General features: G+C 50.6%; 1 protein-coding gene across 1 annotated transcript in view; it reads left to right on the top strand.

The window, feature by feature from the left end:
• Positions 1-13,051, top strand: part of GABRA5 (gamma-aminobutyric acid type A receptor alpha5 subunit) — an 82,178-nt gene extending 69,127 nt beyond the window's left edge. The window contains exons 8-11 of the mRNA XM_003800158.2: positions 3,931-4,074; positions 7,171-7,323; positions 9,504-9,715; positions 12,152-13,051. Of these exons, the coding sequence (XP_003800206.1) occupies positions 3,931-4,074; positions 7,171-7,323; positions 9,504-9,715; positions 12,152-12,451 (809 nt within the window). The 3' untranslated portion in view covers positions 12,452-13,051. The remainder of the gene's footprint in view (positions 1-3,930; positions 4,075-7,170; positions 7,324-9,503; positions 9,716-12,151) is intronic.
• The last annotated feature ends 2,384 nt before the right edge of the window (positions 13,052-15,435 follow it).

Here is a 15,435-nt window from a genome sequence, read left to right as displayed (position 1 = left end):
TTAACATCATCAGCATCAACATTGTTACTAATGTGTTACCATTATCATCAACATATTACTGATGTGTTAACATCATCAGCATCAACATTGTTACTCATATATTAACACCATTAGCTTCAACAGGCCGTTTAATGATATTACTAGCAGTTCTAGAAGCAAGGTGGTGTGAATTAAGGTGATGCATCGTAGGGACTCCATGATTTTAAGTAGCTTTTGTCTACTTACAATTATTATTTTATCAGAGCCTCACTGTGAGGTAAGTATTTTCATCCAACCCCTATCGCCCAACAATTGAGAAAGCAGTGTGGGGAACGCGTGTCCAGCAAGGTGGTCAGTAGCAGAGCTGGCAGCACAGCCTCAGAGCTCAGGGGAGGCCCCGTTGGTGACTGTGTGCCATCCTCAAGCCCCGTGCAAGGGGATGGGCAGACGGGCGGGGTCTGTGCCCCACAGGCTGGTGGCTACTGTCCGTATCCTCCTGTCCCGACTCTGCCTCCCTGCTGTCTCACAGAGGTGTCTACACCCCAGACACCTCCCAGAGCAGCCTGGGTCCTGAAGGCTCCCCCCTCCCCTGTGGCTCATTTGCTCTCCTGCAACTTCCCCTTCTTCCTGGAGCACATTTGCCATTGAGCAGCCAGCTCTGGAGGGAGGCAGCCAGCCGCTCCCGGGCTGCTTTCTCTTTGGGCCAACATCTGCCTTCCCAGATGCGCCCTGACTCCAGGTCACCAGGGCCTGCTGCCCCTGGCTTTGGGCTCCATGTGAACTTCCCAGCCTGCTCACATCTTACAAGGGGCCAAGGGGCCCACTGACTCCTGTGGGCCAGGGGTCAGACTCCCAGTTCCCCTGTGGGTTGGGGACACGTCCACCCCTCCTCCCTGTGACTGTGGCCACTGTGGGAGACCTGCTACCCAGGGCAGATTTCCCTGATGAGGCAGATGAGCTGGGCAGAAAACAGAGAACAGGTGTTCAGGATGACAGCACAGACCTCCCTGAGCTAGGGCGAGGCTGGCAGGGGGCAGGGGCTTGAGCCCCCCGAGGATGCCACCTCCTCACTCTCCTGTGTGTAGCAGTCTCACAGCCCGGCCAGCCCCGGTGTGGCCACTCTGCCCAAACCCACGTCTGAGAGCCCAGCCCTTCCCCCTTCAGGATTCCACAGTGTTTGTCGGCATCTTAGGGAGCCCACAGAGCTGCAGGAAGTGCCCAGCGGTGCCTGGTGCCTGCAAAGAGACACTTCGCCCCTTGCCAGGGCTGCCTGGCTGCCACACTCTCACCACCCAAGCTGCAGGGCTCCGCAGAGAGGGAAATGCCGAGAGCAGCCTTATCATCAGAGGACTCCAGCGCAGTCCTGTGAAAACCACCTCTGTACCACCTAAAGCAAGATGGCAAAGGTCGTGCTAATTAGGAACGGAGCACACCTTGAGCAGAATCCCACTCAGCGCCCTAGCCAGCCGCAGACCACAGGAGGCCACCACTGTCCCCAGGACCACACTGCCACTCAGAGCCCTAGCCAGCCGCGGCCTACAGGAGGCCACCACTGCCCCCAGGACCACACTGACTTTGTTTAGTGTCTTTGGGGGGACACCACTGCCCTCCAGGGCACAATCAAGTGTCTTGCCCATGTGCCGACCATTGTCCAGATCACGTCCCCGATCCTGGCCCAGCAGCCTCTCACTGGGCCCCCCCCAACACCACCTGGGGCAGGAGGACAGGTGCACCTGTTACCAGAGTGTTGAGCATCTCACACGGGGGCATCCAGCTGAAGACATGTGAGGTTTTACGCAGAAATTACCCAGCTCTCTTGAAAGGTGCCTCAGTATGGGAGACCTAAACAGGAGTGGGGACACCCCAGGTCTGTGATGACAAAGGCTTGGTAGCAGGACACTGTCCAGCCCGTAATCTATAGATCCAATTCCATTTCAACGCAGGCAGTCCCTGAGTTACAAACATCTGACTTGGGTGCAGCTGGTCCTTACAAACAGGTGCTTACAGTGGGTCCCACACAAACATCTGTTTGACTATATGACTCGCACTTACCAACAGAGGTGATTACAGGGAATGGGTAGATGTACCTGTTCCAACTTACATACAAATTCAACTTAAGAACAAACTAACAGAGCCTATTTGGTTCATAACCCAGGAATGGTCGGTACAAATTTCATAAGGAGTTTTTACTTAGTGAATCCTGACAAGCTGATTCTAACACATATATGATGAACAAAGGGCCAAGAACAGCCAGGACCCCCTGAAAAAGAAAAGGGGGAGCCTCACCCTCTGGCTCTCAGTTCCCCTCTGGAGTCTGTGTAGTGACAGCAGCTCAGGTTGAAACAGGGACAGCGAGTGGACGCAGGACGCAGGCCAGGGGAGGAGAAAGCTGGTTCCTCACGGACACTCCCTGGCAGAGCAGGTAGCCCTACGTGGGGACAGCCTGGTCACAGTGTGGTCACTCCATGATGCCATGTGGGGCAAACAGCATTGCAAACTTAAACACAGAAATGTCACACAAGTCAACATCAGGGGATCAGCTACAAAAGACCCCTTCAAACTTTTATAATTCCTCGATAATGTAAGAGGGAAGAGGGGGGTTTGAAATGAGATGCAGGGAGGGTAGACTGTGAACTTAAAAACTTGATAAGCTGAACTGCATCAAAATTAATACTTATGTTCCCCAAGAAAAACATCACAAACAAGTTAAATAGCTACACACTCGGGGAAGATATTTGCGATAAATGGAGCAAAAAGTGTGTATATCAGAATCTGTAAAGAAAACAGACAAGATCAGTGGGTGGAGAAAACATGCGAGATTTCATAGGAAAAAACTGGCAGAGCCAAACAACACACGTATGATTTAGTAACTCCTGTTGCTGACGTAAAACTACAGAGCATACAGTTCAGAATCCTGCCTTGGGGGGGGGGGGTTCCTGCCATCCAACCTGCTCTGACTTTCTCCTGCTGCCGTGACAAATGTCACAAACCCAGCAGTTTAAAATGACACATCTCTTATGGGACAGTTCTGGAGGCTGTCAATCCGCGGGCTGGGCATTAGTGGGAAGTTATTCCCCCGCAGGCCAGACTCTCAGCCTTGGTAGGGCCTATGCAGGTCTGTGGAGGCTGCGGGTGGGGGGAGTCTCCTTCCAGGCCTCAGGTCCTTGGCAGAATTCAGTTCCCTGTGGTGTGGGGTGGAGGTCTTTGATTCCTTGCTGGCTGTCACCTGGGGGTCACTCTTAGTGTCCCGAGGCTGCCCACACACCTTGCCTAGTGGCCCCCTTGGGGGCCCATCTTCCAGCCAGCAGTGCCCTCTCTCCTGTGTCCAGTCTCTCTGATTGGCCCCAGCTAGTGAAAGTTCTCCATTTTTAACAGTTCAAGTGATTAGACTTGTGCCCACTGGGATAACCCCAAATAATTCTCTGATGTTAAAGTCCATAATCTTACATCCAAGTGTCTTTTCCCACATAACCTTATACTCAGGGCGTGGCACTGGGGGAGCCACACTCTCCCTCCCAGGACCGTGTGGGCAGCAAGGCGCCGTCGCAAATGGAAGGTCCTGGGCAGCAAACTCCGTCGGGTGCTCCAAGCACAGACGTCATAGCGAGAGTCCTTAGAAGTTGGTGCTGTTACCATCCCATTCTACAGATGAAGGGACCGAGGCACAGAGAATAAGTGACTTTCCACAGTCACAAAGCTGGAGAGGACCCAGGCACTCAGAGCCCGGCTCTCCCTGGCGTGCCACGACCGCTCTGACAGGAACACCAGGGAGCTCTGAGCGCCCACAGCGTCGGCGCTGGTCCAAACCAACACCCACCTGCTGGTCAGGCCACGAAACTTTGACTCTCCAAACTTTCTCACCCTCACTCTTGCTCCTTTAATAAGCGTCTTTGTGTTTTCCATGCTGGGAGCCAGCCCATGCTTATTCACTTTCTGCCCCTCCTCACACAGATGCGTACCCCAATTCCGAAGTCGTTTATGTCTGGACCAACGGCTCCACCAAGTCGGTGGTGGTGGCAGAAGACGGCTCCAGACTGAACCAGTACCACCTGATGGGGCAGACGGTGGGCACAGAGAACATCAGCACGAGCACAGGTGGGCGGGGCGCCGCACAGGTGGGCGGGGCGCCGGCACAGGTGGGAGGAGGCACGAGTGGGAGGGGCGCCCTGCTGGCCAGCTGTGTCTCCTTGTGAGTCCTCAGCCCTCTTGCCTGCCAGCCCCTCCCCTCAGCGGCTCACAGAGGCGCCAGCTGTGGCTGCTGCCAGCATTAAGGGTGATTCCAGGAATTAATCTGCGGGACATTTGCTCCCGTGTGAGCCAGCCCTGTCCAGAGACCACATGGACCTGCTTATATAAATAACACTCTCCTGCCCCAGCACCGGACACGCAGCCGTTCTCTGCAGGAAGGGTAGACACCTTCCAGCAAATGCCCCACCTCCAGCTTCGAACAGCATGGCGATTTCCCTGGAGGTGAATGTGGAAAAGTCCGACCAGGACGCACAGAGAGAGCTGGGGGGAAGCCAGGCAGAAGCAGACCCTCTCCCTGCCAGGGTCTGGCACACGGGAATCTGGCCACCCGCCTGGCCTATCCTGCTCTGATACCAAGTGGGTGGGGAGTGCTGAGGAGCAGGCTTTGCGCCTGTAGAGCCCGCAGGTCCAGGGGTTCTGGGCTGCCACAGGCCCAGCCTTCCTGGTCTAGGTCACCAGGTGGAACTGAGCTTGGTGGTGGTGGAGACTTCAGGGCTCCAGAGAGTCTCCCTAGCGGAGGAAGAAAACCTGAGAGGAGGGAGCCTGGGTCACAGAACAAGCCCCAAGCTTCAGAGGACATCATCAGGCACCCCCTGGTTGGCACCACTGGGCAGCACTGTACCCACATCGCCCTTCCCCAGGCATCCCGGGGGACCTCGAGCCTGGGAGGATGGCAGCACCCTTGGGCACCACACTCAAGGAAAGGGGCCGAGGAAACAGTCTGATTTCGCAGGAATGAGTGAAAAGTGACCTGGTGGGAGTTTGGGATAGACACAAGGGTGTCCAACCTTTCTTCCTTCCTACTGCACATTAGAAGCATAAGAGTTGTCTTGGGCCACACAAATACACAAATGTTACCAGACGAGGAGGGTCCAGCCACCTGTCCCGGTCAGCCAATACGCAGAGACGGGAATAGACCCACCAAACTTTGTCAGAAGGCGGGGATACTGGGAGAACAGGGAGAGTCGCCTCCCCAAGACTGTTCTGATCATCCATTTCTAACTTTACAGTTTAATACATTTGAGTGCAAAGTGAAGACCATGTTAACTCTTACCTTAAACAGTAATCGGTCAAACCCATGACCCATAATAAACAATAATCAGCATAACTCGTTATCCAAAATAACATTCCAATTCAAAAGTTGGTCTCCTAAATCAGTCCACTTAAACTACTCAAGACAGGCATCTTTACGGTGGGAGCTAAATTTACAAAAATGGGCAACAGTGAAGGGCAGGCAGGACCGGACTCACCAGACCAGCTGGGGCATATCTGCCCTGGCCTGACATGACAGACTCCATCTGATTCTCACTCTGTGTGCTTCCACAAATACTAATGAAAGCTGAATAGCAAAAAAAAAAAAAAAAAATCCCTACATGCTTTTCGTGTTATCCAACACCACAGACAAGCCAAAACTGTCCTCACAAAATCCACATGCAAGCTGGACACCCCTAGACAGTGAGCTAGTGGAGGTGCCACAGTTTGGAGTTGTTTCACACAGCCCTTTAGAAGTTTGTAAGTGGGATTTCACTTTGCATTCTAAAAAGAAAGTCTTAATAAAATAAAATAAAATATTAAGATGTTGCTATCCGTAGCTCAAAAATAAAACAAAATGAAAAGAATCACCCCACAAGAATCAGGCACCTGACTTCAAATCCACTGTGAAGAAACAGAAGGGCCCTTCACTCCTTCCCGTGTTAGGGGAGGCATGACCCCATCGGTAAAGGTCCAGTCCTTGCCGCCAGACTTCTCCCCTGTCCTTCTCTTGTCCCTGTTTCTTCCTCCCTGTGGGAACTGGTGCTGCCCCCAGCTGCCCTCACTGCCCTGGCATGGGAAGGGGCGCCCTGCGGCTGCTGGCTGGGAACTCCCTGCTTTTCTGTAAGGAATTTTTCTGTAAGGAACTCCCTGCTTTTCTGTAAGGAATGTGTCATTTTTACTGCTCCTTTGCCTGACATAAGATGTAGCTCAGGGAAGCATCACAGCTGGCCCGGCCACACTGTGGCTCCCAGCCTGACTGGAGGCACTGCGTCTATGTCACCAGCTCCAGAGCACTCCCCTTGCAGGTCAGCCTCCCTCTGGGGCCAGCTTTAGTGGCACCCAGAAGCCTGTCCTCCCTATGTTCACAGTGCAGCCCAGATCCCAGACCCCACCATCTCCTCCCTGCAGATCTGTCCAGCTCTGCCTCCACTTCCCCACGCACCCTTCCCATCTCCCCAGAGGAATGCAAATCCAAGTGGCCAGGCGACTCTGGTGAGCAGGCCACACTCCCCCTCTGACCCTCGGTGACAGCTCCTTACCAGTTAACCATGAGGACGGCATCATTCTCAGCAAAGAACGGGAGGTCCCCTCTCGCCTCCCACACGGCCAGGCAAATCCAGAGAAGGCACTGGGGCATCGTGGAAGAAGTGCCCCCGATTTCAGAGAGCAGGTGGCACCTGTCTATGGAGGTGGCAGAGTGAGACGGGAGCCCCTGAGCTGCTGGTGCTGACCCTCCAGCCGCCTTGGGGCCAGCAGGGAGCCTGATGCCTTCCAGAGTGTGGTCGCCCCCTTCCTGGAGCCCCCCAGACTGGGGACTAAAGGGGAACCTGCCCACCCACAGCAGGGCTAAATCCTGAAATCCTGATTGCAGTGGCCAGCAAGGGGGCGGGTGAGCGAGAGGCACAGACTGTGGCCTGGGATTAGTGAAACAGTCGAATCTGATTTCCCCAGGAACAGCATCTGCCTGCAAAGGCTCGTCAGAGAGCAGGGCCAGAAGATTTAGTTATCAAATGACCCTTAAGGAATGCACGCATCTCCCCATCCTCTCCTTAACCCAAATAATCCAAATAAATACTTGCTGGATCTGAGCGGGAGTGAAAGGAGACTCCGGGTAAGCTGCTCAGAGCCAGCTGCTGCCACCTGGGCCGGCTCCGCAGGTAACTGAGAGTGTTACCTTCTCATTTGCAGGTGAATACACGATCATGACGGCTCATTTCCACCTGAAAAGGAAGATTGGCTACTTTGTCATCCAGACCTATCTTCCCTGCATCATGACCGTCATCCTATCACAGGTGTCCTTTTGGCTGAACCGGGAATCTGTCCCAGCCAGGACGGTTTTTGGTGAGTGTCCCCAAGCCAGGTCTGGACACTGGGATGTGCTGAGGGACCCTAATGACTCTCGAATCAACAGTAACCACAGCCAGAAAACTTCTGGTGCTGCCTGTTCCTGTGTGACCTGGGAGACAAACTGATGGGTTAAGAGTTTAATGTTAAGGATTAGGATTTAGGATTTCTTTCTAAAGGAGGGTTTAGGGAATAACGCATGGTCTGTTTGGTAGTCATTTGCACGTCGGCCCTAGCTGTGGCAGTTTCCTTTCCAAGGGAGGGAAAGGGAGCTTCTGTCTGTTATCTCCTGATCCTGCCACAGAGTAGGCAGTGGAGGGCCCTGCGAGCTTGCAAGGGGCTCAGGAGCGCCCCTGCCTGGCCATGGAGCCACCTGTCCCCCCTCACTAGCAAAGCCTGACTGAGCTTCATGGTTGTGTCGGGAAGGTGTGGAGGATGGTGGCTGCTGTTTGGGCTGTGCTCCCCAAATTAATGTCCCCAATGATGAACTCTTCAGGGGAAATGTGGTAGGCTGGCAGGGAAAATGTCTTCACAGACTGTTTCCTTTTGGGAATCCCCAGTGCACATCAGGATGTTAAAGGCCAAAAAGGCTCAAGAGACTGGTTTAACGTCAGGCAAAGCCCCTGCCCCAGACCAGCGATTAACTGGATTTCCTTCAGCATTAATTCCATGTGGGCACCTGCTCCCTGAGCCCATGGGAAGGTCTCTGTGGGACAGCAATGAATGGAAACCACTGCCTGCTGTGACCCCAGCAATATTCTGCCCGTTTGGTGCCGTCCCTGTTCCCAGGGCTGCAAAGTCCCACAGACAGGGGTCTTACACAGCAGAAGCCCATTTGCCTGTTACCCCACAACGCTGGAAGCTGGAGGCTGAGAGCAGAATTGAGGACAGGCCTCTCTCCTGGCTCCCGGTAGCCTGTGGCCGCGTAACTAACTCCATGTGCACATCTGTGTGCACAGTCTCCTTCTTGTAAGGACCCCAGTCATACTGGATCAGGGTCCATCCTAATGACATTGTCTGAACTCAGTTACTTCTGTAAACACTCTATTCCCAAATCAGGCCCCAATCTGCAGGACTGCAGATGAATACTTTGACGTACGAATTTGGGAGGGGCACAAGTTGACTGACAGCAGGGGCATCCCACCCACATGGACAGAACTGCCCTGAGAGGAAGGCCAGACAGGGCCAGCATGGCGAGCCATGGGGACTGCCCAGGGTCTGGAGATGGAAGATGGGTTGTCTCAGTGACCAGTTGGTGAATGTGGGCACATAGCTAAACACTTTTAAAATCTTCAGGCTCCCTACCTGCCGAGGGGGGATGATGAGACACCCATCTCAAATGTGGCTTATGTCACAGTCTGACACTCAGTAGCTGTCTGGGAGGTGCCCCATAACCTGCCAGTCCTGAAGGAGCAGCCTCTCCAAGGGACCCAGCCTCACGTGGCCTCACACTGCAGCCTCCAGGGAATGACTCTGTGCCTTCCCTGAGGGGCGCAGTGCCCAGACTGAGGCTCACATGGGCCCCTCTAGTCTATAGTGGGGCTAGTCTTCAGGACCACAAGCCTGCCTCCTTTGTTCATGGGGGTCCCAGCACTTACTCAGTGCACAGTAGTTGGGAAGTGCTTTGCCATGTGAGCGGGACAGCCCTTTTCTGCTGGATCCTGCCCTAGTGAGCACCAGCTATTTGTCTAGACCCGTGGTTCTCAATCTTCCTAATGCCGTGACCCTTAAATACAGTTCCTCATGTTGTGCTGACGCCCAACCATAAAACTGTTTTCCTTGCTACTTCATATCTATAGTTTCACTAGTGTTATGAATTGTAATGTAAATGTCTGATATGCAGGATGGTCTTAGGCGACCTCTGTGAAAGGGTCATTCAACCCACCAAAGGGTCGAGACCCACAGGTTGAGAACCACTGGTCTAGACTAAAGTGGGACCTAGATTCCTGCCCTCCTCAGTTCATGCTCCAGAAGAAGGAGGCAGTCAGGATAAGTCAAATAAGCAGCCTCTGAAATGTCGTGTCTCATGTTGTGAAAATGGTGAAGATGAAGGTGCCGGCTGGGGGTGAAGTTACCAGGCCCTCTCGTGCGTCTGCCTGTCACTCCGGGGTGCTGCTCTGGGTCCAGGGTGCCAGCACTGACCGGTTCCTTCCCTGCTCCACCCGCCCGGCCTGCAGGGGTCACCACGGTGCTGACCATGACCACCCTGAGCATCAGTGCCCGGAACTCTCTGCCCAAAGTCGCCTATGCCACCGCCATGGACTGGTTCATAGCCGTGTGCTACGCCTTTGTCTTCTCTGCACTGATCGAGTTTGCCACGGTCAACTACTTCACCAAGAGGGGCTGGGCCTGGGATGGCAAGAAAGCCTTGGAAGCCGCCAAGATCAAGGTAACACCTGGTTTTCCTCCCTCCCCTCTCCTCCAGACTCCCAGAAGGTTCTCATCCTGTGTCCCACTGTGAGACCAGGTGCTGGTCCTGCCTGCCCGTCACCAGCCCCCACATCATCCTTTGCTCATGGTCAAGGGCCCTAGGTCATCCTGCTCACTGAGGGCCACGCCTCTCATTTACTTCCAATCACTCATTTCTTTTGAGCCAAAGGTCTGATGTGACGTGAACAGCTCAGGGTTGTTTGTATTCCAGCCTATGATTTTTGCCGAAGTAAGTCCTGCCTGGTCGGGAGTGACTGGTCTGGTTTAATTGTGTGGTCTGTTCTTCTGCTCATTTTTATACCACTCCACCTCTTCAGGGTGGCGCTCAGGTATTGTGAAGAGGGCACTCAGCTCAGTGGGAGTAGCTGGTCAGAGCAACACGCCCAGCCCACTGACGGAGAGGTTTGACCCCTCTGCACCACGTACATAAATTGTGGGAAGCCTCGCTCTGTTCAGAGGCGTTAGTCATTGAGTGTTTAAAGGATGATTTGTTCCTAAATCTTCAAATATTCAGAGAAAAACTGTTGCACAAGATTCCAAGCTGCCTCATTTCTGTGGGGAAACGTGGGCAGCATACATAGCTCGGAAAGGAGTGTGGCATGTGTGGGCTGCTGACCACGGCACACACGTGGCACAGACAGAGAAGAGCAGCTCAGAGCCGTCAGGGCAGACTGGAAAGTGCTGAGATTACAGGCGTGAGCCGCCGCGCCCACCCATCTTTTACATATTTTTAATGGCCGATACCTTTCCTTTACTATCCTGTATTTTCTAAATTTTATTCAATGAGATCATATTACTTTTGTGATAGAAAAGAATTTTTTTCCAATATTTTATGACACAAATTTTCAAGCATCATTGGAATAATTTTACAATAAAAGCCTGTCTGCGTTTAGCTGTGCTCGTATCTACCCATCTGTCATCTCTCCCTCAGTCCCTCCTTCCCTGCACCCCTCCTCAATCTACCAATCAACATTATTTTTGCATTTCAAATACATTTCAGATAACAGTTCATTTCCCAATAAATATGTCAGTCAGCCTGTATAAAGGGTACCTTTGCTGAGTGTTGGCAAACATTCACCTGTATACCACAAATCCTGTCAAGATAGAGAGCAGTCTCGAGACAGTTCACCATGCCTCCTCCCAGGCACCTCCTGTGCCCCTCTCCAAGTGTGTCCACTATTACAATTTTCCCATCATAAATCATCTTGCCTGCTTTAGAATTTAATATTTGAGGAAAATGAAATATATATATATATATATGCCCTCATAAAAATATTTACAAGAATGTACAATCTTCCATTTGATTCCACAATCCTATTTCTAGGCATCTACCCAGAAGGAAAAAACATGCTTTTATCATAGGGAGATTTGCACTATATTGTTTATCTCAGCTCAATTTACAATCACCAAGATGTGGAAAAACCCAAGTGCCCATCAACTCATGAATAGATTAATAAACTGTGGTACACGTATACCCCAGAATGCTACTCAGACATAAAAAGAGGGAGACTCTATGTCTTTTGTATTACCCTGGATGAAGTTGAAGAACATTCTCCCTAGTCCAGTATCACATAAGGGAGAAGCAGTATCCAGTGTACTCAATATTGATATGAAGCCGGTAGACGATCTAAGCCCACACAGGAGAAACACTCAATCCAGTTCAAGTTGGGGGAAGGGGGAGACAGTGGGGAGAGGAGACGAGGAGGTAACTGGTGAGCTCCCACCTGCCAGGCACACGTGGGGGTACATGGCAAGCTCCTGGGGGAGGGCACAGCTACGACAGGGACCTCACCTAACAAACACAATTGTTCATACCTCCATATTAATCTGAAGTTTTAAAAAAGAATGTTCATAGCCGCTTAATCCATAGCAGTCAAGACTGAAAAGATCAGTAGGAGAATCAGAAAATGATGATGTATCCAGGCAGGGACCTGCCAGCCGGCAGTGAGAAGGAATGAAGCACTGTGGCCGCCACAGCGTGGACGGTTCTCAAAAGCATGAGGCTGCGTGAAGGACATCTCACCGCAGAGAGACTAGAATGATTTTTAAGCACCCTCTTGCTCCCCTTCTTGCTCGGCTGTTCCTTTGGGCTTTCCTGTGTCCACATGTCTTACCGTCTCCAGAGGTAGAGAAACGTGGCTGCCCTGCAGTGTAAGAACCCTAACTGGGTTTGCCTTAGATTCTTGAGAAATGCCAAGTGTCAGTATCAATAATGGCTCCCACTGACGCCCAGTTCCTACTGCCTGGGGTTACAGACGCAGAAGGTGGTGGCTGCTGCCAGGGCCACGCAGGTGTGTCTCTGCCTGTCTTGAGAGATACACCCTTAGAACTCCGGAGGGCGCTGACAGTTGCCTGCAGACCACATGTCCTTACGTTCTTCATTATTTTTTTTCAGAAAAAGCGTGAACTCATCCTGAATAAGTCAACAAATGCTTTCACGACCGGGAAGATGACCCACGCCCCGAACATCCCAAAGGAGCAGACCCCAGCAGGGACCTCGAACGCGTCTTCGGTCTCGGTGAAACCTCCCGAGGAGAAGCCTTCCGAAAGCAAAAAGACTTACAACAGCATCAGCAAGATCGACAAAATGTCCCGAATCGTGTTCCCAGTCTTGTTCGGCACTTTCAACTTAGTTTACTGGGCAACATATTTGAATAGGGAGCCGGTGATTAAAGGAGCTGCCTCTCCAAAGTGACCCACTGTTCGCCCAGACTCTGCCAGAGCCACACTGGAGGGTGGAGCTCAGAGGGCCTCTCCCCGTTTGGGCACTCTCTTTCAGGAAATTTTTGCATGTTTAATAATATGTACAATTAATATTGCCTCGATGTTTCTATATGTTACTTCAGATGTTTCAAAGATGTCACATTGGTAAGTAAAGCAAACAACTTTCTAGAAAAACAGAGACGATGACTGACACTTGGTGTCTTCCACTGAGAGTTTACAAACAAGATAAGTCTATTTTTAACGGCTCCAAGTGTTACCTAATGAGATTTTTTTATACTTCCAGTGTCATTTCATACAAAATTTCCCACCGAAAAAATATTTTGGGAATGCTCCACGGTTATTACTTGAGCAACTATTGCAGGAAGCAAAGGTTACAAAGAGCACATTTTTCATTCTGAGGGAACTTGAACATTTCTGTACCAAGTGAATTGCCTTTGATAATTCTTACTGTTCTGAAGTAGCGCAGTGCTGCATGACCTCCCGTGAAGAAATAGAATAGGCAAACATTTATACAGACACATTTAATAACAGACACTCACATATAGTATGTTAGATTAACAGATGAAATATTTCCCCAGGGAGAAGTTTACTTGAAAATTTTTTTTTTTTTTTTTGGAAAAGAAACTTGTTTCCCACCCCACCCCACACTTCCCACTAACCGAAAAAGAACAGGTGACTGACGTGAAAGTGAAAAGGTGTTGATGGCCCTGGGCCTGTGCATTCGCTGTCTCTGAAACGTTGACTGCTCTCCCCGCGGCCGGCCCGGAGTGCTTTCGTGGTGAGACGTTGTAACTGAGTTATTTTCCGTTCTCTTTCCTTGTATGTATTTCACGATTGACTTACGGCTCTGTTAGCTTTTGTATATGAATCTTAAATGTTCATTAAAAAATAAAAAAACGAACTGATCTTGGGGGCTGATGTCACTTTTGTTTTTAAATTTTCACATTTTGGTGGAGTTATCTCCTAGAAATGACATGAAGCAAACCCATCATGAAATCGCTCTGGGGAAAAAAAAACAACGCAAAACAAAAATCATGCTTGGCAGGTCCCCTCAGGCCCCGTCTAATTCCATAGAGTGACTGAGAGAAAATGTATTTAAAACACAGTGAGAGTGTTAGCGGCCTCTGATTAGAGGTTTTCCCAAGTTCTTGATCACTGGGGAAAGAATTTCAGGATGCACTATGCAAGCCAAGCTAGTGATGTTTTTGTTCTTGTTTTTTTCTTTTTTATTGAAAACAAAAGTACACGCTGTCAAGAGAAAGAGAGAGGGCAGGATGGGGAAGAGCAGCTCACTAAAAGAAGGTGGGTTTTGGTCTTCTGAACTCTTACTCATTGAGGGAGGAATAGTCAAGGCTAACACATTTATTTGGCTTTTACTAACAATTTGGGTGGAATTCCCATTTTCATACTTTATATGGTTGTTTGAGAACCGTCAAGGCAATTTCAAGGGGAGAGAAATTTTAAAACGACAATGTAAATGACCCCATAACTAGCCAAGTGAGCGTCAGGTGTTGAAGGCAGCTGACAGCCAGTGGAAGCCGGGTTTTGTCTGCAATTATCAGCCCCTCCGGTAAGGTTCTGTTTGAAGATCACTTGAACGGCCATGCCCACTCTATCTTCAAGCCTGTGCGTCTGGTCCCAGCCCTGTCTCCTACTCTCCTACTCTAATGAGTGTAAAAAGGTAAAACGTGACATTCTGTTCCCTCCCATGTAACTCAGGGCTGCAGTGCCCCTGGGCCTCCACTTTACAGAATCTCCTCTGAGGGTGTTTCTGGGGCAGGTGTTTGCTGTTGGCAGGTGACTCCCCTGGGTCTTTAGTTATGCAAAGAGTCCATGACCCCTTCTGTACCTGCTTTCCAGCCCTGACAAAAGGCAGGGTGAAGGTCGGGAGGAAAGGGCTGAAGCGCTCACATAGGGAACACTTCCCTGGTACAAAGGATGATGTATTTTAGAATAATGTGTGTGCTTTCTGTTTCACCTCAGCATAAAACCCAAACAAAAACAAAAAATGAACCTAAGTCTCAACGTTTCCACTTACTATTCAGGTATCTTTCTCTTATACAGTCCAAAGTTTAGCTTTGCTCTATGATTTGGAGAAAAATATACAACCAGTTGTGTCCAAAAGGCTGAAACACCCACCTGAGCGCCTGAAACCTGATGGAAGATGGTGCCCTCCACATCAGATCCTAGCAATTTCCTGGACAAGTTCTAGACCTTGTTGCAGAAAACCCTCAGTAAGCTCCGGTTTGAAGCTACACCTCCTGCGTGTATTGGCTGCTGAACCCCAACCTGGTGACTGGTGAAAGGGGTGCTAGTTTTCTGCTCCTGATTTTGTGCTGTAGATATGTCAATGCTTGTTGTGTCTAATGAGAACATTACGGAGAATCACCTTGGGGAAATGATAGCAAGGCAAGAAACAAAAGTTTCTCAAAATAATTATAAATTACACAGCCCTACTTTTGGAACCAGGATATTTATCTACTTATTTATGAGAAGGATAGAGAAGTTTATTAATGAGCCTGCAAATGAAAAGTCTGGCCGACGCCCATCTCAAAGTACCAGCGTCCTGCTCCTGAGCAGAGAACAGAGCCTTAAAGGGGATGTTCTGATTGATCCCGTCTTTGGCTGAGATATTATCACCTCCTCTGCCTGGACGGTTCCTTGAGCCAAATCCTGTAGCACAAAGAACAAAGGACACTCCTGCTTCTCCTGACCACTGGCCTGAGGTAGGGATGCAGGTTTTAGTTCTCAGAAAGGGTGAGGGGTTTTTGCAGAGACAGAGCACACTTTTACCTTTTTTTCTCCCAGGCCATTTTCTTGGTTACCTATTCTCCACTGTTGGTTTTATCCTGCTTTCTCACCAGAGTAAACAAGTGTGGCCCCTGATGGAGGGGACAGCCAGTGGTGATCTAAAGTATGGTTTTATCCTGCTATCTCGCCAGAGTAAACAAGTGT

Source organism: Otolemur garnettii, unplaced genomic scaffold, assembly GCF_000181295.1.
Source record: "Otolemur garnettii isolate 467f Iridium unplaced genomic scaffold, OtoGar3 scaffold00170, whole genome shotgun sequence".
NCBI classification, from domain to species: domain Eukaryota; kingdom Metazoa; phylum Chordata; class Mammalia; order Primates; family Galagidae; genus Otolemur; species Otolemur garnettii.
The sequence above is the reverse complement of the archived record's forward strand: the minus strand, read 5'-3'. Positions and strand labels throughout refer to the sequence as shown.